The sequence below is a fragment of the Schistocerca cancellata genome, chromosome 5 (genome assembly GCF_023864275.1).
Source record: "Schistocerca cancellata isolate TAMUIC-IGC-003103 chromosome 5, iqSchCanc2.1, whole genome shotgun sequence".
In the NCBI taxonomy this organism is placed as follows: Eukaryota; Metazoa; Arthropoda; class Insecta; order Orthoptera; family Acrididae; genus Schistocerca; species Schistocerca cancellata.
The window spans coordinates 518961614-518985260 of NC_064630.1; the positions used below are offsets into that span (position 1 = coordinate 518961614).

The following is a 23647-nucleotide window of genomic DNA, read 5'->3' on the forward strand; positions in this document are numbered from 1 at the left end:
CCACGGGTGGCAAGGCTGTACGCACGTGACTTCTTGGTATGGAATGGGTGGCAGCTGTAGAAACGGAGGTATTGCTGGTGGTTAGTAGGTTTGATATGGATGGAAGTACTGATGCAGCCATCTCTGAGGTGGAGGTCAACATCTAGGAAGGTGGCTTGTTGGGTTGAGTAGGACCAGGTGAAGCAAATGGTGGAGAAGTTGTTGAGATTCTGGAGGAATGTGAATAAGGTGTCCTTATCTTCAATCCAAATAGCAAAGATGTCTTCAATGAATCTGAACCAGGTGAGGGGGTTAGGATTCTGGGTTTTCAGGAAGGATTCCCCTATATGGCCCCTATATGGTGCCAGGTGGGGGAGGGGTGGGTGCCCATAGCCGTACTGCAGATTTGTTTGTAGGTAATGCCTTCAAAGGAGAAGTAATTGTGGGAGAGGATATAGTTGGTCATGGAGACTAGAAAGGAGGTTGTTGGTTTGGAACCCATAGGGCGTCTGGAAAGGTAGTGTTCGATAGCACTAAGGACATGTGCATTAGGAATGTTAGCATACAGGGAGGTGGCATCAATAGTGACGAGCAGGGCACCGTGTGGTAAAGAGAAAGGAACTGTGGAGAATCGGTTGAGGAAATGGTTGATATCTTTTATATAGGGGGATAGACTCCGGGTAATCGGTTGAAGGTGTTGGTCTACGAGAGCAGAGATTCTCACAGTGGGGGCACAGTAAGCAGCCACAATGGGGCCTCCTGGGTGGTTAGGTTAATGGACTTTAGGAAGCATGTAGAAGATGGTAGTGTGGGGAGTGGTAGGGGTTAGTAGGGAGATGGACTCTGGGCAGAGGTTCTGCTGGGTGTATACATGGACAAGGAAAAAAAATTACCAGATTTTCCCCGGATTTCCCAGCTGAAAATACACTTTCTCCCAGGTGAAAATACACTTTTTCAGTGTTAAGTGACAGTATACTTTTCCTCGGCACTGTAAAACTTATCAATCCTTAGAATGTTTAGGTTTTCCACACAGACGTAGAATTTGCCGGCACTTTAGACACGTGATCTCGCCAGCTGATGACAGCAAAGGACACGTGACGTAGTCAACCAACAGCAAGATCACTCTTCAGTAGTGCGAACACACAAAAAGGAAAAGTTAATGGTTTAAATTAATATACATAGTGCTGAAAGCTTTCACAAATAATATTGGTCTCTAAGATTAATAAGCTGCAAGAGAAGCTAAGCTTCCACATATAATGCTGACCTTTTTGCGCATGTTACACTTTAAGATACATCACACAAATGTGCCAGTAAAATTTTTAATAACAACGTAAATTTCTGATCTTCTGGGCTCGAAATTCTTCTAGATGGTCGTCCTCAAAGAGTTGATTTTTAAATGAGAGTCAAACACTCTGTGATTTAAGAAATTCATCATACATAGTTCATCTTGCGTAAAAGGAAATTTACTTTGAAAGTAACACTTTTCAAACCACCATTCGCAATATTTTCCCATGACTTGTTAGAAATTGGTTCATTTCAGCAGTTGCCAGAGAGCGCCAGATAACAGGCGTCAATGTGCCTGCGCAGCTATGATGACATAGGAAGCCCATAAGTGTAAAATATTAAAAGATCTTGCATTATGTCATAAAAGAAACAAGACAAAAGAGGATACTTGAACAGCGTCGGAACTTCGTGAACCACACTAAAATGCATAATTCAGCTTAAAGTGCACAATCGTATGTCCGGATTTGGATGTAAATTTTTCTTTAGTACCAGTACTGTATTATCTCATGTTTAGTTCTTTATGGCATAATGCCATATGAGCTAGAAAGTGGAAAACATGCACTTGAAATTCAGCGAACAGTTTAAACTAGGCAACAGTGTGAAATTAAACACTTTGTTTCAAATAAACTGACTGCCTCCGCGCAAAAGATTAACAAAAGCCAAATCTCTTTAGCAAACCGGCAAAAATAACTTCATTGTTCTGCAAGGCAATCGATGCTTGATTGTCAGAAAGATGGAAATAAAACCTGAAACTAACAACATATTTTAGCCTTCCATAATTATGCAAACGTATTTTAATTCATTTGGTAGCTCTCGGCCACAGAAATTCATTTTGTTTTCATTTAATGTGAGAGCAATAAACGAAGAGGAAATAGCAAAATCATAGAGCGTAAACACAGGTCACGTGGAGACTACCCACCTCCCCACTACAACTCAGTCTGTTCTGTGCATCATCCCCGGATCTACGATATTTTCGAACCAGAGCAATTTAGATAGTGGCGCCCAGCCATACATCTGTAGCCAGAAGCAGGAGAAGGTACTACCCATACGCGACTCAACTGCGGATGCGCAAGAGCCCGCCTGCAACTGCTCAAATAAATCTAATGTAAACAGCTGTCACGTCCTGCTCATCGGAGGCAATTTGTTGTTAGGAAGCACTGCATATTCTTCCTAAAGCCTTTGACACACTTTTGTTGGCAAACGCTTGTATGAGAACTGTGTTTTGTTGTTGTATACGGCGCATTTCCTTTGAAACTGAAGTTTTATTTTTGTGGGTTTTTTTTTCTCTTGTTCATGTTTTGTTGCTGCAGTATTATTCTCCAGAAGTGGGATACAGTAATATCCTTCATTAGAATATTGGTCCTTACCAGACAAAATCACAAAAATTTAACTGGTGACTAAAACAATGAAAAAAAAACAGCAATTCTAAAGAATTCCTGGGTTTTTCCCGGTTTTCTCCCGGATGAAAAAATTCCCGGTTTTTTCCCGGATGTCCCGGGTCGTATACACCCTGTTCTGGGATGGGCCTAAGGATTTGAGTAGTGACTGGAGATCCTGCTGGACTGCTGGAATGGGATCATTGTAGCAGGGTTTGTAGGTGGAAGTATCTCACAGCTGTTTGAGTACTTCTGCCACGTAATCCTTGCAGTTCAAAACAACGGTGGTGGAGCCTTTGTCTGGCGGTAGGATTATAAGATCAAGATCAGTTTTTAGATGGTGGACTGCAGTTCTTTCTGCAGATGTAAGGTTAGTATGCATGTTGAGGGTTTTGGGGAATGATGATGAGGTAAGATTCGAGGATAAGAAATTCTAGAAAGTTAACAGGGGGCAGTGGGGGTGGATCACGGTTGGTTGGAGGAGTGAACTGAGTTAGGCAAGGTTCAATATTAGTCTTTGGTTGAGTCTGATTGGTCGATTGGTGGCAAAAAAGTGTTTCCACTGTAGGGTCCGGGAGAAGGAGAGAAGGTCTTTAACTAATCCTGCATGGTTGAATTTGGGAGTGGGGCAACAGGTGAGGCCTTTCGAAAGGACTCATATTTCTGTGGGACTAAGGCTTCTAGAGGAAAGGTTCATGACTGTGTTGCGGGTCTGTTTAGGTTTTGGGTTCTGTGTGGTGGTGGGAGGTAGTTTTGGAGGGTGGGGTAAGTGTAGTAGGTCTGAGACACAGGGTTTGTTAGCTATGAGGGGGCGCGGGGGAGATTTGGAGGTTGTTGTAGAAGTGGAGGACAGTGGTACTCCGAGGCGGGAGTAGGAAGTGAGCAGGATGGAGAGCTTTTTGAGGTGGCGTTGTGCATGTTGCTCAAGTTCCTGCAGGGCAATAGTTTCAATGAGTGTAATGGCTTCCAGGAATTTGGGATTACACAGCAGGAGAATTTTGCAAATGGAGAGAAGAACTGCAAGGATGATTGGGCTTGGTTGATATGGTTTTGCAGGACTATGTTGGCGAGGGCTAAGGATTGGCGGATTCTGAACAGGTGGAGGTCATTGTGGAAGGAGTGGTGGCAACCAGAAATGGGTAATTTGATGGTAAGGCCATTAGGGGGGATTTCATGAGCCAAGGAACAACACAGGAACAGTATGTGGGTCTGGGATCTGGCTAGGGATAAGGAAACTTTTCTGTATTGACGCAGATGGAAGGAGCAAGGATCCATGGTGGTGCCAAAACGATAAAAATTACATAAGAAAGTAGAATTACGTCCTAAAATTACGCAAAAATACGCCCAAATATGTGTGAAAAGTACGAAAAGGGCGAAATGGATGCACAGGGGGAATAAAAGAGATGCAATCTAAAGAAGACAATGATAGTGGAAGGCGAAAACTCACTAAAATTGGAGTATTGCCTCACGTGTTCCAATATTTCTACGGAATCCAAACTGATCTTTCCCGAGGTCTACTTCTACCAGTTTTTACATTAATCTACAAAGAATTCGCGTTGTTATTTTGCAGCAGTGGCTTATTAAACTGATAGTTCGGTGATTTTCACATCTGTCAGCACCTGCTTTCTGTGGGACTGGAATTATTATATTCTTCTTGAAGTCTGAGGGTATTTTACCTGTCTCATACATCTTGCTCACCAGATGGTAGAGTTTTGTCAGGACTGGCTCTCCCAAGGCTATCAGTAGTTCTAATGGAATGTTGTCCACTCCCAGGGACTTGTTTCGACTTACGTCTTTCAGTGCTCTGTCAAACTCTTCATGCAGTATCATATCTCCCATTTCATCTCTCTTCTATCTCCTCTTCCATTTCCATAATATTGTCCTCAAGAACATCGCCCTTGTATAGACACTCTATATACTCCTTCCACCTTTCTGCTTTCCCTTCTTTGCTTAGAACTGGGTTCCCATCTGAGCTCTTGATATTCATGCAAGTGGTTCTTTTTTCTCCAAAGCTCTCTTTAATTTTCCTGTAGGCAGTATCTATCTTACCCCTAGTAATACATGCTTCTACATCACTACATTTGTCCTCTAGCCATCCCTGCTTAGCCATTTTGCACTTCCTGTCGATCTCATTTTTGAGACGTTTGTATTCCTTTTTGCCTGCTTCATTTACTGCATTTTTGTATTTTCTCCTTTCATCAATTAAATTCAATATCTCTTCTGTTACCCAAGGATTTCTATTAGCCCTCATCTTTTTAACCTACTTGATCCCCTAGTGCTTTCACTATTTCATCCCTCAAAGCTACCCATTCTTCTTCTACTGTATTTCTTTCCCCCATTCTTATCAATCGTTCCCTAATGCTCTCCCTGAAAGTCTCTACCACCTCGTGTTCTTTCAATTTATCGAGATCCCATCTCCTTCAATTCCCATCTTTTTGCAGTTTCTTCAGTTTCAATGCAGTTTCTTCAGTTTCAATGTGGTCCGAGTCCACATATGCCCCTGGGAATAGCTTACAATTTAAAACCTGGTTCCTAAATCTCTGTCTTACCATTATATAATCTAACTGAAACCTTCTATTATCTCCAGGGTTCTTCCATGTAAACAACCTTCTTTTATGATTCTTGAACCAAGTGTTAGCTATGATTAAGTTATGCTCTGTGCAAAATTCTACCAGGCGGCTTCCTCTTTCATTCCTCAACCCCATTCCATATTCACCTACTACGTTTCCTTCTCTTCCTTTGCCTACTATCGAATTCCAGTCACCCATGACTATTAAATTTTCGTCTCCCTTCACTATCTGCACGATTTCTTTTATCTCATCATACATGTCATCAATTCCTTAATCATCTGCGGAGCTATTTGGCATGTGAACTTGTACTACTGTGGTAGGCATGGGCTTTGTATCTATCTTGGCCACAATAATGCATTTGCTATGCTGTTTGTAGTAGCTTACCCGCACTCCTACTTTTTTATTCATTATTAAACCTACTCCTGCATTACCACTATTTGATTTTGTATTTGTAGCCCTGTATTCACCTGAGCAAAAGTCTTGTTCCTCCTGCCACCGAACTTCACTAATTCCCACTATATCTAACTTTAACCTATCCATTTCCTTTTTTTAAATTTTCTATCCTACCTGCCTGATTAAGGGATCTGACATTCCACGTTCCGACCCATTGAACGCCAGTTTTCTTTCTCCTGATAACAACGTCCTCCTGAGTAGTCCCCGCCCGGAGATCCGAATGGGGGACTATTTTACCTCTGGAATATTTTACCCAAGAGGACGCCATCATCATTTAACCATACAGTAAAGCTGCATGCCCTCGGGAAAAATTAGGCTGTAGTTTCCCCTTGCTTTCAGCCGTTTGCAGTACCAGCACAGCAAGGATGTTTTGGTTAGTGTTACAAGGCCAGATCAGTCAAACATCCAGACTGTTGCCCCTGCAACTACTGAAAAGGCTACTGCCCCTCTTCAGGAACCACATGTTTGTCTGGCCTCTCAACAGATACCCCTCCATTGTGGTTGCACCTACGGTACAGCTATCTGTATCACTGAGGCATGCAAGCCTCCCCACCAACAGCAAGGTCCATGGTTCATGGGGAGGGGGCAGTCTAGTATCATGAAAATGGAAATCTCAATTACACTTGAAGATATTTTATTCTTCTGAAGATATTTTATTTTTTTCATAGATATATAAACGAGGGACGGGCAGTATACAGAGACTCTTTAAATATTGATCTATATAAGTCTTTGTATTTAGCATGTGTTTTTATTCTAACAATCTTTTTTTTTTGTAGCCTAAATGTTTTTCTGCTACATATGGAGTTCCCCATCCGTAGTGAATGGATGCTGTGATGGTACATTGTGACGACTGATGCACGACTTGCATTTTGTGAGAGGATTCTTACAGCACATGTAAGTGATTCAACCTTTTATTTACATTATTCACGGCTGTCTCCTGTTTCACGTTAATCTGGATACATATACCTAAAAATTTTGTCACATTTGCAGATGAGACAGTTTTTCCATCAGCGTTAAAAATTGATGTTGCCGGATGGAGTTTCTGTTAAGTACAAAAACTGACTGACCCAGTTTTTTCAAAATGTATCATTAACTTATTTGTACTGAAACACTGTGTTATATCTTGTATTACATCCGTACCTGTTTTTTGTAGGCTGTCTTTATCACATGACTTAATTAGGATATTTGCGTCATCTGCAAAAAGTACTGTTGTCCTTTTAGTTAACTTTTCTGATAGGTTATTAACATAAAGAATGAAAAGAATGGGCCCAAGGACTAACCCTTGAGGGACTCCATATCTAATTTTTTTGTACATTACTATACAAATTAGAAATTTTGTGAATTTTTATATCTTTGTATTTTATTTGAGCAATTTGTTGATGATCGTGCAGGTAAGAGTGGATCTACCTGGTTTGTAGGCCTCGTATTTCTTAGCTACTGCAACAGGATGTAATGATCTATTACATCGGAAGCTTTACAAAGGTCAAGAAATATGTTAGAAACACGTTGCTTATTATATGCTGCAGCTAGAATTTCATCTAGGATGGTGAAAATAGCTGACTGTGCTGATCTGCCAGTTCTGAAACCATGTTGTGAATCACTTGTTGTGAATCACTTATTAACATTTCTTTACTTAAGAAGGCTGTTAGTCTCCTAAGAAACAGTTTTTCAAGAATCTTATCAAAACCTGACAACCAGTTCACTACAGAAATGTTTGATAGCTGCAGACTCTTGCAAGTGGTCTGCTATTGCCTGTGGCCTAGAGAAAAAACTAAAATTGTGACCTGGACCATCTGCTCCATGCATGGCCTTGTATCACTACTTGTTTGCTTATAACACTTTTCATGCAAGGCACCTTCCCCACCACTGCATAATGTGTCAAATGTTATTCACACCTTCAGCACTGCGCACTGAAGACAGAATTGCAGACAACTACCATTTCACTCGATTCAGGACCCGAGCTCACCGATACAATGGCCTGCTCCACAATATCATGTATAACTTATAGTCTCAGTTCTGTGAAAAGATCAAGATTATTATTGCGCAGCGGTCTAGGGCAGTATCAATCTTAGCCATAATGAGATGTTCACTCTGCAGCGGAGTGTGCGCTGATATTAAACTTCCTGGCAGATTAAAACTGTGTGCCCGACCGAGACAAACTCGGGACCTTTGCCTTTCTCGTGCAAGTGCTCTACCATCTGAGCTACCGAAGCACGACTCACGCCCAGTCCTCACAGCTTTAATTCTGCCAGTGTCTCGTCTCCTACCTTCCAAACTTTACAGAAGCTCTCCTGCGAACCTTGCAGAACTAGAACTCCTGAAAGAAAGGATGCTGCGGAGACATGGCTTAGCCACAGCCTGGAGAATGTTTCCAGAATGAGATTTTCACTCTGCAGCGGAGTGTGCGCTGACATGAAACTTCCTGGCAGATTAAAACTGTGTGCCCGTACTGCCAGTACTGGCAGAAGTAAAGCTGTGAGGACGGGGCGTGAGTCATGCTTCGGTAGCTCAGATGGTAGAGCACTTGCCCGCGACAGGCAAAGGTCCCGAGTTCGAGTCTCGGTCGGGCACACAGTTTTGATCTGCCAGGAAGTTTCATATCAGCGCACACTCTGCTGCAGAGTGAAAATCTCATTCTGGAAACATCCCCAAGGCTGTGGCTAAGCCACGTCTCCGCAGTATCCTTTCTTTCAGGAGTGCTAGTTCTGCAAGGTTCGCAGGAGAGCTTCTGTAAAGTTTGGAAGGTACGAGACGAGATGCTGGCAGAAGTAAAGCTGTGAGGACCGGGCGTGAGTCGTGCTTCGGTGGCTCAGATGGTAGAGCACTTGCCGCGAAAGGCAAAGGTCCCGAGTTCGAGTCTCGGTCGGGCACACAGTTTTAATCTGCCAGGAAGTTTCAATCTTAGCCATATTCCAGCCAACCACCTTTTGCAGTCACCCCCTTTCACAGGACTTTAGTTTACAATGGCTGGACCAGTATAAATATTTTTGGTTGCATGTTCATGTCTTCACTCTGTAATAAATGAGCCAATTGCAGTTATATAACATTTTTATAATTAATGGTCATCTTAGTCTAAAATTTTATTAGGGTATAGACCCATTCTTTCACATATTATCCTGATTATTATCCTCGTCTTTCCTTTATGCAGAACATTCTTGCAATTTACAGAAAATTTAAAGGCGCACAAATCAGTCAAGCTACATTAATTTCATTGACTCCAGCTAAGATACTACAATATTAGAAGTGGAACTAACAGTTAGGAGGATGAAAACAGGAAAGGTACATAGCTGGGGTAAGCGAAATACATGTGGCGATCATAAAGGCAGCTGGATCTACTGAACTACAATGGCTATACAGTAGATTGCTAAGATGCATACAGACTAAGAAATGTATGCCTGAAGAGTGGGAAAAAGGAATAATAATTCCAGTGTTCAAGAAGGGTGGCAGGAGAGTATGTGATGACTATTAACTGCTCACGCTCATAGCACAAGCAGCAAAAATAATGGGGAGGAGACCCATAGCAAGTTTGTTTGATGTGATCATGACCAGTTAACAAAGAAGAAACACTGACTGGAATACAATTACAGATGAAGAATGGCTCAAAGTAAAGTGGAGAAGTATCACAAATGTCCCAATTCAGCTTGGTGTTGGGTAAAAGGGAAACGAAGATGAGGACGATGACGATGACAATAACTTCAGCAAACTAGCCGCATTAATTACATGCAAACTGTGGAGTGTTAACATTAATCTCAAATATGAGATTTGTTCAAAAAATTCCAGAAAATTGGTAATTTTGCCCCAATGCTGTGTTGGAGCAAAATGTGGTTGGCATCCCCACACATGCCTGCTGTATTTAATGTGCAACTGCCGGAAGTTTCATTGCTGTATGTCTGTTAGTTATTGTTCTATGCCGTACTGGGTAGAACATTATGTCACACAGTTTGCGAATTTCGAGATGGCAGAGTAGAGGAACAACGCGACCATATTAAATTTTGCATGAAACTCAAGAAAACCTTTACAGAGACACACCAAAAGATGCAGGAAGCCTATCATGATGAGTGCTTAAGCCATACTCAGTGTTATGAATCGTTCACACGGCTTAAAAATGGTCAGATAATTGTTGAAAATGACCTCGTTGACAGTCAACATGCCTTCACCGTCTACCGTTGATTCTCATGTCAGCAATGTCAAGACTGACTGTCCAAGAGATTGGAGAAGAATGTGACATTTCAGTTGGATTGTGTCATGAAATCCTGACATAATGTCTTGGAATGCATAACGTTGTCACCAAATTCATCCCATGGCTCATGAGTCAAGACCAAAAAGACCTTTGCCTCACAATTTGCGAAGCGCTTTTGGATTGTGCAAATGAGAATGAGATGTTTCTTAAGAGAATCATAACTGATGAGATGTGGGCCTACGCTTATGATGTTGAGACAAGGTTCACTCTTCACAATGGGTCAGGAAAGGTTCTCCAAGACCAAAAAAGCTCATCATGTCAGATCAAACATCAAAGCCAAGCTGATAGTTTTCTTTGACTTTGAGGGATTAGTTCATCATGAATTTGTGCCACACTGAAACTGTTAATCAATGGTGCCACCGGGATGTGTTGCGATGCCTTGAGAAAATGTGAGAAGGAAATGGCGTGAAATGTGGCGAGACAATTCTTGGCTCTTGCATCATGATAATACACCCACACACTCATCCCTGATGGTTCATGACTACCGCACAAAAAACAAAATCAGTGAGCTGCCTCATCCTCCATACTCTCCAGACCTTGCCCCCCTTTTTTTTCTCTCCCCCCCCTCCCCCCCCCAAGTTTAAAACACAGTTGAAAGGACGTAAATTTGCAATGATAGGTGAGATAAAAGAAAATTAGCAGATGGCACTTCACATGATCCAGCAAGAGCCATACAAAGACTGCTTCTGGAAGTAGAAACGGTTTTGGGAGAGGTTATCAATTGTGGAGGAGAGTATTTAAAAGGAGACCATGTACAATAAGTAAAAGGTAAGCGAAGAAAAATTTCGTGGACAAAGTTCCAGAATTTTTTGAACAGACCTCGTATATTTCTAAGTGGTGCCAGAATTGACAACAGTTTCTACTGATTTTACAAAACTGTCTACAGGTCACCAGTGTCAAACTGTGTATTCAGATGGCAGAAGAAAGCAGTCACATATATCTTAGGACTGGGCCATAGTGATTTCTGTAAAAACCAAGCAAAGAAAACATAAAGAAATTTACTCTGTGATTGAATGCAAATCTGCACAATACAAAAAACAAAAAACTGCCATAAGGTGTACTACTTTCCAGGCAATAACTGCTGAACAAGAGTCATGAACATCAAAGGTTAAAACTGCACAATTAACTACCACAAACAGTAAAAATGCTACCTTTTTATAAATTTAAGCAGATATTAGAGATCTGGATTAAAAATGAAGCATACTAGTCAGCTGAATTCCTTCAGAGTAATCTCAATATTGACCAAAGGACTCTATTTACTTGATGAGTTTATTAGTACTGATTATTAAAGTAATATGCAGATATACGTAATACTAAAGTGGAAACCAGTGTAGAGTACTTGTTCACGTATGTAGGTAGACGAGTAATGAGAATTACTTGTACATGTCTGTACTTGTGTCTAGATGTATAAGGCGCAGTCAAGTGAAAACAAGACAGATGGGAACAAAATTGACTAGGTGTGAGTGGGACTCATGCACTGAGGGTTTTGTACAAACCTAATTATGTATACAGACAGTTCAACCATTCCAGGAATAAAGGATCTCAATGATTTTTGCCTATTATCAACATTGTTACTGGCAAGATATAGGTGCCAGGGATTCCAAGACCTTTGAAGTTGAATAACAAAAGTCAAAAGAAATATTTTTTTCCCGTGATATAATTACAAATTAATGATTTTCCTTTTTTGTGAAAATTTATGTCTTGCAAAATTTCATGACCCCAGGTCAACAGAAAGTACCCTGCAGGTTTTGATGCATGAGTGTGCAAGATTCAAAATTACACACATAAATGGCCATATCTTTTGATTGCATTGACTTAGAAGGGTCCCCTTTTTAACATTGTCAGACCTTTTATGTGATATACATATTTCAACTTGATATGTATGCTCAATCCAGAGGAAGGTTTTTGAACAGTCAGACAGACAGATGGACAACAGAGTGAACCTATAAGGACTTCTTTTCTATGAATTAAGGTACAGAAACCTAAAAGGAAAGTAAACTGTTTATTAATTCAAGAGCAATTGCCATAACTGTTGACACTTTTATACCACTGTGACACAAGATTGTCAATGTGTGTGTTTTGATTTTACAAGGGTGAGTCAAATGAAAACCTTAAATTTGTAATAACAAATAGAAATTTCTCGCCGTTATCCTGTAAGTTGGTAAGTGTGCTACAAACAGCATGTAGAATGGCATGTAGGTGGCAGCATAGTGCAGATGCACACATACCGTCGCAATATCAGTATAAAGATGGCTGCCCCACTTGCAGCTTGCACCAGGGAAGAACAGCATTCTCTTATTCGGTTTTTGCGTAGTGAAGGTGTGAAACCTATTGAAATTCATCGACGAATGGAGGTTCAGTATGGTGATGCATGTTTGTCACAGCAGCAAGTCTACAAATGGAGTAAGAAGTTCGCAAGTGGTGTGACTTCAGTGGAAGATGCACCTCGTCCAGGTCAGGCACAACGAGTTGTGACTCCACAGAACATTGCAGCAGTTGAAGCCATAGTGAAGGAAAACCGCCGAGTGACACTGAATGACATTGCAGCATGTTTACAAATTAGTCATGGCTCAGCACACCACACTGTGCATGATGTGCTCCAGTTTCACAAAGTGTCTGCAAGATGGGTACCATGGCAGCCGACTCCTGAAATGAGAAAACGATATGTTGATGCTTGTGAAGAACTTCTTCGGCACTTTGAACAAGAAGGTGATGGCTTCCTTGCAAGAATCATTACTGGGGACAAAACCTGGGTTCACTTCCACCAACCGGAAACGAATAGAGCGAACAAGGAATTGCTGCATTTCTCGTCACCAAAACCAAAGAAGTTTCGAAATGAACCATCAGCAGGGAAGGTTATACTGACTCGATTTTGGGACGAAAAAGGTGTCATTTTGGAGCATTACATGCATAGAGGGACCACTGTCACTGGTGCATCAAACACAGATCTCCCAAAAAATCATCTGCAGCCTGCAATCTAATCAAAGTGACTTGGATTGCTGTCAGCAGGTGTCCTTTTGCAACGTGAGAATGCAAGGCCCCACACTGCCCGTACAACAGTTGCAACAATCACAGACCTGCATTTTGAGTGTCTTCCTCATCCACCATACTCACCAGACCTTGCCCCAAGTGATTTCCATATGTTTGGACCACTCAAAGACACAATTGGAGGAAAGAAGTTTCATTCTGATGAAGAGGTATGCCACACAGTGCATGAGTGGTTGCGTGGACTACCAAAAGAATGTTTTTCTAAAGGAATTTATGCACTTTGTAAGTGCAGAGGACTTGCATTGAGCATGGGGGAGATTATGTTGAAAAGTGATACAGCTTTGTACCACTTCTGCACAATAAATAGTATTTAAAAAAGCATTTAAGGTTTTCATTTGACTCACACTCGTATAAGTGCCCAACATTGAGGTTATCAGTTGCCTGACACATCTGAAGAGAAACAGATGCGGATAAAAATCACTAAAATTGTCACACACAGTGAGAATGAAACATATGAAATGACACTCCACCTCACTCACATTCACTCACACAATCACTCTATCTCACAGGCTTTAAGACAATGGAGTGAGTGTGAAAGATGCCATACCCAAGTAAAACAACACAAGAGCTAAAACAATACCATTGGCAAATGTGACAGGCCGTCTATTTACAAAAAAATATGAGTGAGCCAGTCACCCTGGCAATACATAAACCGCCTCCCTGAAATCTGGGGAAACATGGTGGACAATTCAATAACCTTCAAAACTCTAACCACATTCATCAGAAAGTCACTTAAAATAGACGGCAGATCTGTCTGCAAATCTGCCCACCATCTCTGGTCTGAAAATAAAACACAGTCTAATAAAATGTGACACACAGTGATCTGTATGTTACAAGCACCACACATTGGAAGTTTCTCTCGCCAGAGCAAGAAGCCATGCATTATAGGGCTGTAGCCTATGCAAAGGGGAATAAGGAGGACCTCATCCCACCGACATGGCTGGAAGAAAGTACGCCATTGCCTTGTTGTGTGCTTTACAAGACACAGCTTATTGTCTGTCACTTCCAGCCACTCACCTGCCCATAGACAAAAGACACTGTATCTCAACAGCGAGGCAATGGCATGCAGTGCGACGGCACACAAAACTGAGAATCACGACACACCTTGAGACTTCATGGAAACATATTTGTAGTCACCTTCAGAATGATGACTGTACCCAGTCATGCACCTCTTCATCCGAAGCAAATCATCTGCTGGTCCACATGTTGCCAAGGTTGTTACAACTACAGTAGAAACTTTCACTGGGAAAGACCTCGCACATTCTTCATACAGTTATAGATCTCTCCCCCCCATGCGATTTCCATATTTTTGGAACCCTGAAGAAAGACACCCTCGGTTGCCGATTTACTTCAGAGAAAGAGGAATCATTTTGGGAGCTCCATACACAATATGTTGACACAGTCTTCCCACTACAGAAAATGGCCTTTAAAACAGTAACAAAACTAGTAAACTGTGCTCCCTGTAAATATCTGTTTAAACAGTTTGGAACTCCTGCTGCACCACATAAGTACATCTACCAATCTGTTATGCACATCAAGAAGAGTAACTCATGAACAGCAGAATTCTTGATCATGGAACAGAAGCCACGTTATCTTACATTTACCAAGAGTAAACAAAAACAAAACAGCATTTTCTAGAAGGGAATAAAATTTACAATAAACTGCTCAAGAAGATTAAAGTGGCAAGTAAAATCCAAATATTTAAAACATAAGTTAAGGCATACCTCTTAAATAATTTATACTATAAAATCAAGGGTCATCTGGATAATACAGAGTAGGGACTGGTGAGTGATATTAACTGATAATACATAACTGTCATTCTGCTATAAATTGCAATGGTTTAGTGGCATTACTGTAAAATCATATGCCGAGGCTCTGTGATGGAATACTCTATCCTCTTTCCAGTCTCTTGAGCTCAACATCAACTAATTATGATGAAGCATTGACTCAGGTTTTTCAGACTGGCCAGGGGACAACATGAAGAATTCAGCAGAATGGTATGGTGATACATCTGAACAGTGTAGAAGTATTTTTCGATAATGTAATGTTGCGGAATGTTTGAATTAGTTTTTTTATGTTGCAGTTTTCAATTAAGATGAAGCCTGATATTATTTTACAAATAATTTACTAGTGAATAAACAACTGACCAAATAACTAAGCTACTCCATGGAAAAGGTTAACAGATAGGGTGATCCTGCAGTTATCTAAAAAACTGTCCATACCTGAGTTACATCCAGTCCCAGACCAAAAATGTATCTTGTTTGTATGCAGTACTCACTGAAACATGGTTTACTATTTTATAAAGACTATACAAATATTTGCTGCTCTTATACACACTTAAGTGACTGCAGACAATGCATAAATCTGTTACTGCCACTCCACACTGGTGTGCAAACCTTAACAAAGAAAATAACTTTTGCATGATGTGTCTCAGTGAAACTTTGACTGAACACAGAAAAAGCTGCTAAAGTACAGTACAGAATGTAACTGGAAGAAATATGCAATAAGATAAATAGAAATGACACTTTTATTTGAAGACAGTAATTACACACAATCCTTGAAGATCCACTGGGACTTTCAGACACTGCAAAAGGCAGGACACAGTTTTCAGCAAGATGTGTGATCACCTTGGATGGCAATGCATGCTCTGTAATGAGCTCCTATACTGGCAACATGGTTGGTATTGAGTTCTTGTGGTAGGGCACTCCATTCCTCCACCAGAGCAACTGACAACTGTTGGATAATAGTCGATGTCTGTGGACATGTGGTAATATGTCCCCCCAATCCGTTCCCATATGCTCAATGGGATTTAAGTTGGAGAAATGGGCAGGCCAGCCAGTTTGCTAAATATCCTCTCATTCCAAGACCACCTCTACCCGCAGTGTTCGATAAAAGTGAAGTCACAGCTGAATATGCTCCTGAAAAGACACGCGCGGGAAAGATGTACAGTTTCACAATAATGTTGACCAATGACTGTACCATGTTCAAAGATTTGGAGATCATATGTCCATGTAACACTGTCTCCTCACACTCCAACACCTGGACCATCAAAACCATCATATTCACAATGCCGGATGTACTCTCATATGGCAAGATGCTGCAATACGTAAAGCACCCAGGAACATTGTCGAACACTATCATTTAGATGGTCCAGGTGTAATAGTGTGGGGAGGCATAATATTGCATGGACACACTGACCTCCAAATCTCTGAAAACAGTACACCTATCACTCAGTATTATTATGACAATGTACTCCCCTTCCCTATGTGTGTCTTCTCTGGGATGTGACTCCACTCAGCAGTGCAGGTGGAGGAGCCTTTGGCACGAGAGGATATTCTGCGCATGAACTGGTCTGCCCAATCCCCCAACTTAAATCGCGTCAAACGTGTGGGATTCAGTGGGGAGACGTAGTGCTGCACACTAAACAAGAATTCCTTACGAAACTTGAGGTCAGCATGGGAGCACATTGAAAAATATGCATTGACATCCAAGATAACACACCCTACGAATCATGTCTTGTCTTTTGTAACATCCAGGGGACTAAAATGAATTGAGGTGACTAAAATATAATTGTTGTCTTTGAATAGAAGTGACATTTCTGTTTGTCAGACTGCATATTTCTTTCAGTTACCTTCTCTACTATATTGTAGCAATTATTTCTAAGTATTATCCAAGTTTCATTGAGCTGTGCTACTAGGCAGTGACACATCAAGTAAAAGTTACTTTCATTCTTAAGTTTTGCACACCCAAGTACAATAAGTGGCATAACAATATGTATTTGTTGCTAAATTTTGTTTGGGGCCCTGTCTATTCCAACACTCACAATTTGAAGCATAGATGAGTATGTACCCTCAGTTGCACCAGGGATGGGGGAATACACAAATCCAAGTGCTAAGCAACATTTGTTCCAGTGACAAAGTCAATCAAGAAATCAAATACTGGATGCTGATATAACAATATTTTCTATTTTTAAAACTTGTGTTACAGACAAGAAGAAGAACTTTTGTACCTCTGATGCTTCGCCAAACTGAGTTTCAGTGATACACTAACACTGTGTTTCATCCTAAAAACAGTAAGATGAGAATGAATCCACTCACCATTTCATTGCAGATTTCACATCATTCACTCCAGTTAACAAGTATCTGTGCACAAAACCCAGGAGACTGCACCCATAGATGTTCTGTTCTTTTATCTGCAAAAACAACTGTTATGAGTGATTCTGCATCATTATCACAAAATGATGGCATCAGTACCCTTCAACAATTTCACATCACTAATGGTTACTAAAAAATTAGTAAATAGTTCATAGAGCAGGCACAAAACAGCAAGCCCTCAGTTACAAGTTTGTTTTAGTTGTCTGTATTAACTGCTTCCTCACTGCAAATAGATTGTGCTTTCAAAAAACAGGAATCAGACTATCAATGATTCAAAGTAATAAAATGGTGCCCCATTATGATAAAGCTATTTCCACAAATAAAACATAAAACAGTTTTGTTTTTGCCTGCTTCATTCATAACTACCCTGAAAAGTCCGTTCCTTCTTCTAATGTAAAATTTCAGTCAAAGTCACCTGTTGTGACGCTAAAAAGCAGAGAGCGACAGGAATGACCTGCTTATGTAGCGATACCTATTGGATCCAAATCAAATGTATATGTTATGAATTAGAGTGTATCACATGACTGCTCTGTGAAACATAAAATGCAAGATGGAAATTAAATACATGTATACATACAGTCTGCACTTTAAAATGTGCAAAAGGAAAATTCAGGAATGTAACTATAATAACATCATATGCTCCAACAGAGGAAGCGGAAGAATGCATAAAAGAATAGTTTTATGAAGACCTTGAAAGAACATGTAGTAAAGTACAAAACTACAACCTACTGCTTGTTATGGAAGACTTTGATGCACATGTTGGGCAAAATGGATGTGGAAGAGTATCAGGGAGATACACACTACATGAAGAAAGTAAGGACAGACACTATAACACTGCACATGAATATCTGTTGACATAAATTTAAATTATTTCCTTTTTTGTATTATGTATCTAAAACTTCTTTAGTTACCTATGCACTAGGTATTGGATTGTACTATATTTTAATGTATTAATAAATCAATGTTGTTGTTATGTAACATATATTTAAAATTGTGTACTAAAGTGCGCATCATTTATGTTGGCGGCCGAGTTTAGGTTCGTTCTGCGCATTTGACATCACAAAACACAGTCAGCCAATGAACAGAGAACGACGTTGCCACATCTCGACTGCAGTGCAGAGCATGTCTTCAGTTTTAGAAACGTTCAGTCATAAATAAAGTAATAGAACAAAAGCAATGTCTTGATAGCAGACTTTCTTTTATAGAAAGTTCGGAAAAAGCATTCTTTATACCAATTGCTTCATATTCTATTAATTAATTAAACCAAACAAGCAAACAGACTCCTAATTCAGGCGATAGCAAGGAAAGGTGTTTGTATCACTCTCACAATGAAGAACAGCGGTAATTGTTTATTTCCTATTGTATTTCGACGAAGCGTGAGTAATTCATAGTCATACCAACAGTGTTTGTCAGTATTTTGCGTGACGTGTTATAATCCTCATGGCGTTATTTATGTAGACGAAGTGCGTTAGAGTAACGGTTAAGGGGTTGGGCTGCGGCGCGAAAGGTTATGAATTCAAACCTTGTGTGGTGCTTAATATTTTCATTATTTAAAAACAATATCGAAGTGCCTTACTTCACGAATTATATTCGTTTGAATGCAATTTTTTGAAATTTCTGGTGCTTTGTCTCTTCATTAACCCTTTTGCTGCTGCAGACACGTGCTCGCCGCATTCCGCGCTATGCGCGATTTTGTCATCACTGCACTGCTCGCCTGTGCAGACACATGGTGTTCCCACTGCTTTGACACACTTATCATTCTATTTCACAAAAACTGTTTGGCCCAGAATTTTGATTTTTACACGTCTTCTTGACTGATACCTTCCCCCCATAAATAACTTAATTTTGTTTTGATGTTCAACACAGTTATTATGCAGCATTAAATCTAGTAAACCATTGCACGAAATTTTGAAGAGTTTGCAGAGGTAGAAGTCCATAGCGTATACTTTCCGTATGGTCGATTTCAGTTGCCACAATGTTGAGAATGAAGTGTGGACAAGATACCTGAATTTCATATAAAATTTACTGTATAACAATATCTCATTTAATTTAAGTACGACATAGGTGTCGTATGTAATATTGAGAAATATTCCGTCTTTCACGACTGTAATAAAAGTATTATTTACACCGGACGCATTTGGCTTTATTTTAAAGCACTTCAATCAAGGAAAGGTATGGCACATACACAATGGTACTCTTGTTCTCTTTCTTGTTTTTGTTCCACAGTCGCAGTTTTACCAATGGTACTGAAATATATTCCTCTTCTGCAACTGTAATAAGGGACTTATTTAGACCAGACGCGTTTCTCTCTTTTGAAGCATCTTCAGTGGACAGTATTTTGTTTCCTCCATTGCCAAGTCACCTTTAGTAGTTTTGTGCTGCGGTAACACAATATTCAACATTTGTGTTGGCAGATCAGTGTTTTAGCAAATAAATGATGTTTGTGTGCGCCACACACAAAAATTATATTTGACATAGCTCAGAGCACTTCACTGATAGACGGTATATTCAAGTCCTAATGTTTTTGTAAGTCTACAGTTTTGTTTAATGTATTTTGTCTACTTCCTTTTGATTGATTGAAGTGCTTTAAAATAAAGCCAAACGTGCTCAGTGTAAATAAAACTTTTGTTACAGTCGCGAAAGACGGACTATTTCTCAATATTACATACTACACCTATGTCGTACTTAAATGAGCTATTGTTATACAGTAAATTTTATATGAAATTTAGGTATCTTGTCCACATTTCATTCTCAACATTGTGGCAACTAAAATCGACCATACGGAAAGTATACTCTATGGACTTTTACCTCTGCAAACTCTTCAAAATTTCGTGCAATGGTTTACTATATTTAATGCTGCATAATAACCGCGTTGAACATCGAAACAAAATTAAGTCACTTATGGGGGGAAGGTATCAGTCAAGAAGATGTGTAAAAATCTAATTTTTGGGCCAAATAGTTTTTGTGGAATCGATCGATAAGAGTGTCAAAGCAGTCGGAACACGATGTGTCTGCACAGGCGAGCAGTGCAGTGACAAAATTGCGCACAGCGCGGAATGCAGGGAGCACGTCTTTGTAGTAGCGAAAGGGTTAATGCGGCCGTGGTGGCTTTACTTCATGAACTGCGCACTCCCCCCTAAACGTAAGCTTGCAAACTATGCTATATATACTATGGCGCTGCTTCTATTGGCGCGTGCGTTGTGTGCAACTGGCAACGCAGCAATCTCCCGCGTCTGGGCGGGCATGCGCGAGCCGCCAAGATAAAAGAATTGAACTATAATGTATTTAGTTGGTGCACAAGTTCATAAGGTTTTTCCATAAGTTTAATAAAAACAACAGATGCACTTAACAGAGACTTTAGTCATCAATAATATATTTCCCTTTACTATTTACAACAGCCTGCCAATGCTGAAGTGACTTTGCAATTCTGAAACTTTAGAGATCACATAGTTTTGAGGTGACGAACTCATTGATCCATGTTTGGAGTGCATTTTCATCCACAAAGGAAGTTCCTTGGAGGTTGTTCAATGGAGAGTGGAAAAGGTGAGAATCTGAGGGTGCAAGATCACGTGAATAGGGTGGGTGTAGAATGACTTCTCAGCCCAACTCCTGTTTAGCATTTTTTTGTCAGTCTAGTAGAATGCAGTTGGGCATTGTCATGGAATAGCATCACTTCACACAGTTTTCCTGGTCATAGTTCTTGGATTGCATCTGCAAGATGTCTCAGTTGTTGGCAATAAATGTCAGCAGTGATGGTTACACCCCAGGGAAGTAATTTGCAGTACATCACACCATCTCTGTTTTACCAGATGGATAGCATTGTCTTCTTTGTACGTGCACAGGTCTTTGTACAGGAAGTTGCTGCTTTGTCTGGGCCCAAATCATGTTTTTTCTTTTCCTTATGTTAGCATAAAGACATCATTTCTCATCACCAGTAACTGTACAGGATAGGAATGGTTGGTGTTGTTCATCAACCAACCAATGATGAGCAAGCACAGATACACATTAGGCCGCCCACTGATTTTTGCAATTCTGGCTTAGAACATGCTGTATCCATACACCCAATTTTTGAACCTTCCCCACTGCATGCAAACATCACACAATGAAGGAATATCACAGTTCATCAAATCTGTCAGTTCTTGAGTACACTGATGTGGATCATTGTGGATTAATGTGTTTAAACAATTTTCATCAAATCCCAAAGACCTTCCTGGATGTGGAGAGTCATTAATGTCATAACAATCCCCCTTAAAACAAGAAAACCATTTTCTTTCCATGCTCTGTCAAATGGCATTTATCCCCATAAATGGCACAAATGTTTCTGGCCACCTCCATTGCTGTCACACCTCTACTGAACTCAAACTGAGTATGTTGCAAATGTTCCAATTTCTCTACTTGACACTCCATTTTGTAGCATCCACAGCTCCACTCACTATCTCCAAATAGCAAAACAACAATATGTAAACTCAAATACAAACAGTGAACTACAAATAAAAAATGACAATCAATAAATAAACCCACAGCAACAGGAATATCAATATGCAAAACAAAAATGCTACAAACTTATGCACCAACCTAATACCAAGTCAGCTACATCCCATGTAAAAGATATGATGAATAGATGTTTAATAAATAAATAAAAAATAAAAGTGGTGAAGGAAGCAGCAGAAGAAACAACTGGGATAAGAAGAGGGGAAAGAAACAAATGGTTTGATGATAAATGCAGACTAGCAACAGAATATAAAAATGCAGCAAGACGGAATGCTACAGATGGAGACAAGAAGAAATGACAAGGTGTATAAGGAATTCAGGTATAATGTTCATAGAATATGTCTGTTATGAATGCAATTAACCCCCAGTGAGGTAATCTGCAAACCCTGATTTACAGAGGATGTGCTTCATGAGAAAACCCAGACTGTGACTGAAGGCCTACATAATTTAATTTGGATCAGATGATCAAAAAGTACATTCTGTGGCCTTAATGTGCAAAAAATAGATGTCTATGATGCAGTATTATATTTCATTGCAGGAAATACTGGCAGAATTGAAGTTCTGAAGAGAGCCTGTGTAAATCCAGGCATGTTTACTGCAAAAACATTTTCCACCATTGATCAGAGGGGAATCATCAAAGCTGACACAGCACTGTCAAGTCTACAAATACATCACTGACTCCACTTCCTGTATTGTTGGTCTTCTTGCTTCTCTTTCATCTTCTTTTGCCTGTATTTACTTTTCCTGTTCTTGTGGATCTCATGATACCAAGTCTGAGTTGGTATTGAGCTTATCTTCAAAGTATTTTGCCCATCACTGCAATATTTTTTGTTCATTTCTGATTATCTTATGATTTCTATTTTTACATGGATTTTGCATTGGTTGAAATTTTTTTCTCATTTTTCCAATTGCATAATTGAATTTTCTTGCTTCATTCTGATCCTTTAGTTCTTTTATCTCTAGAAATTTTGCTTTCAGCTATTCTGTTTTCTTTCTCAGACATAAAATAACCATGCACCTGTTGAAGATGGGATAGTATCAGAACTTATAAACTTTGGTTGTCATACAATAATAAACATAATATGAGAAAATGAAAGCATGCCTGAGAACTGGAAAACTGGAATAATATGTCCTATAAATAAAAAAGGAAAAGAGTTAGACTGTGAAAAATACAGAAACCTAACTTTATTGAATACAACTACAAAATATTTTCTAGGATGCTGAATGAAAGGATAAAGAAGTGAGCTGAAAAGATCCTCAGAGCATACCAAAGTGGTTTTCCTTCAAATAGGGGCATTTATTACCAACTGTTTGTTATTAGACAAATAATTGAGAAATTTTGTGACTATGACATAGATCTCCACTTCCTGTTTGTTGATTTTAAACAAGCTTTTGATAGTATTAACGGGTCAACACTGTATAACATACTAAAAGAACTGGGCATCTATGACAAACTAAGGAGGTTTGTTAGTTGAGTTAATAATGAAGGACATAAAGACAAACGTAAAAGTGCGCAAGGGCTTTACCTTTATAGATGGATTGAAACAGGTTGATGATCTCTCTGTAGTCCTGTTCACTTTAGCACTACAAAGTTCGATACAAAAGATTAACACGAGAGGAACAATAATGATGAAATCCAGTCACATATGTGCATATGCAAATGATATTGCAATTGTGGCAAGAGATGTAAACACCCTTTAAAAAAATGTATGAAATAATGGAATCAGAAGGAGCAAAAATTTGACTTATAGTAAATGAAAACAAGCTCAAATAAATGGTAATGTCCAATTCTAAGGGAAGAAGAACACCACATGAGCTGAAGGCCTCTAATAAATGTTTTAAAGCTGTCAGCTGCTTCCATTATTTAGGTGTTCTCTTAACCAGCAATAATAATATAAGACAATGTATAAAAAAAAGGATACAATCAGGAAACAGAGCCTGTTATGCAAACTTACAGGCATTCAAGAATTCTCTAGTTGCAAGATCAACCAAGTTAAGTGCATACTATTCCCTTGTGCAACCTAAGGCTGAAAAGGAGTGACACAGAATGGA

At 39.7% G+C, this 23647-nt stretch overlaps 1 protein-coding gene across 1 annotated transcript in view; it reads right to left on the reverse strand.

Annotated features, from left to right (window-relative positions):
• The window catches only part of LOC126187987 (gamma-tubulin complex component 4), a 163279-nt gene that overhangs the window by 87997 nt on the left and 51635 nt on the right, over window positions 1-23647 (reverse strand). Inside the window, exon 4 of the mRNA XM_049929394.1 lies at window positions 17048-17142. Coding sequence (XP_049785351.1) covers window positions 17048-17142 — 95 coding nt within the window. The remainder of the gene's footprint in view (window positions 1-17047; window positions 17143-23647) is intronic.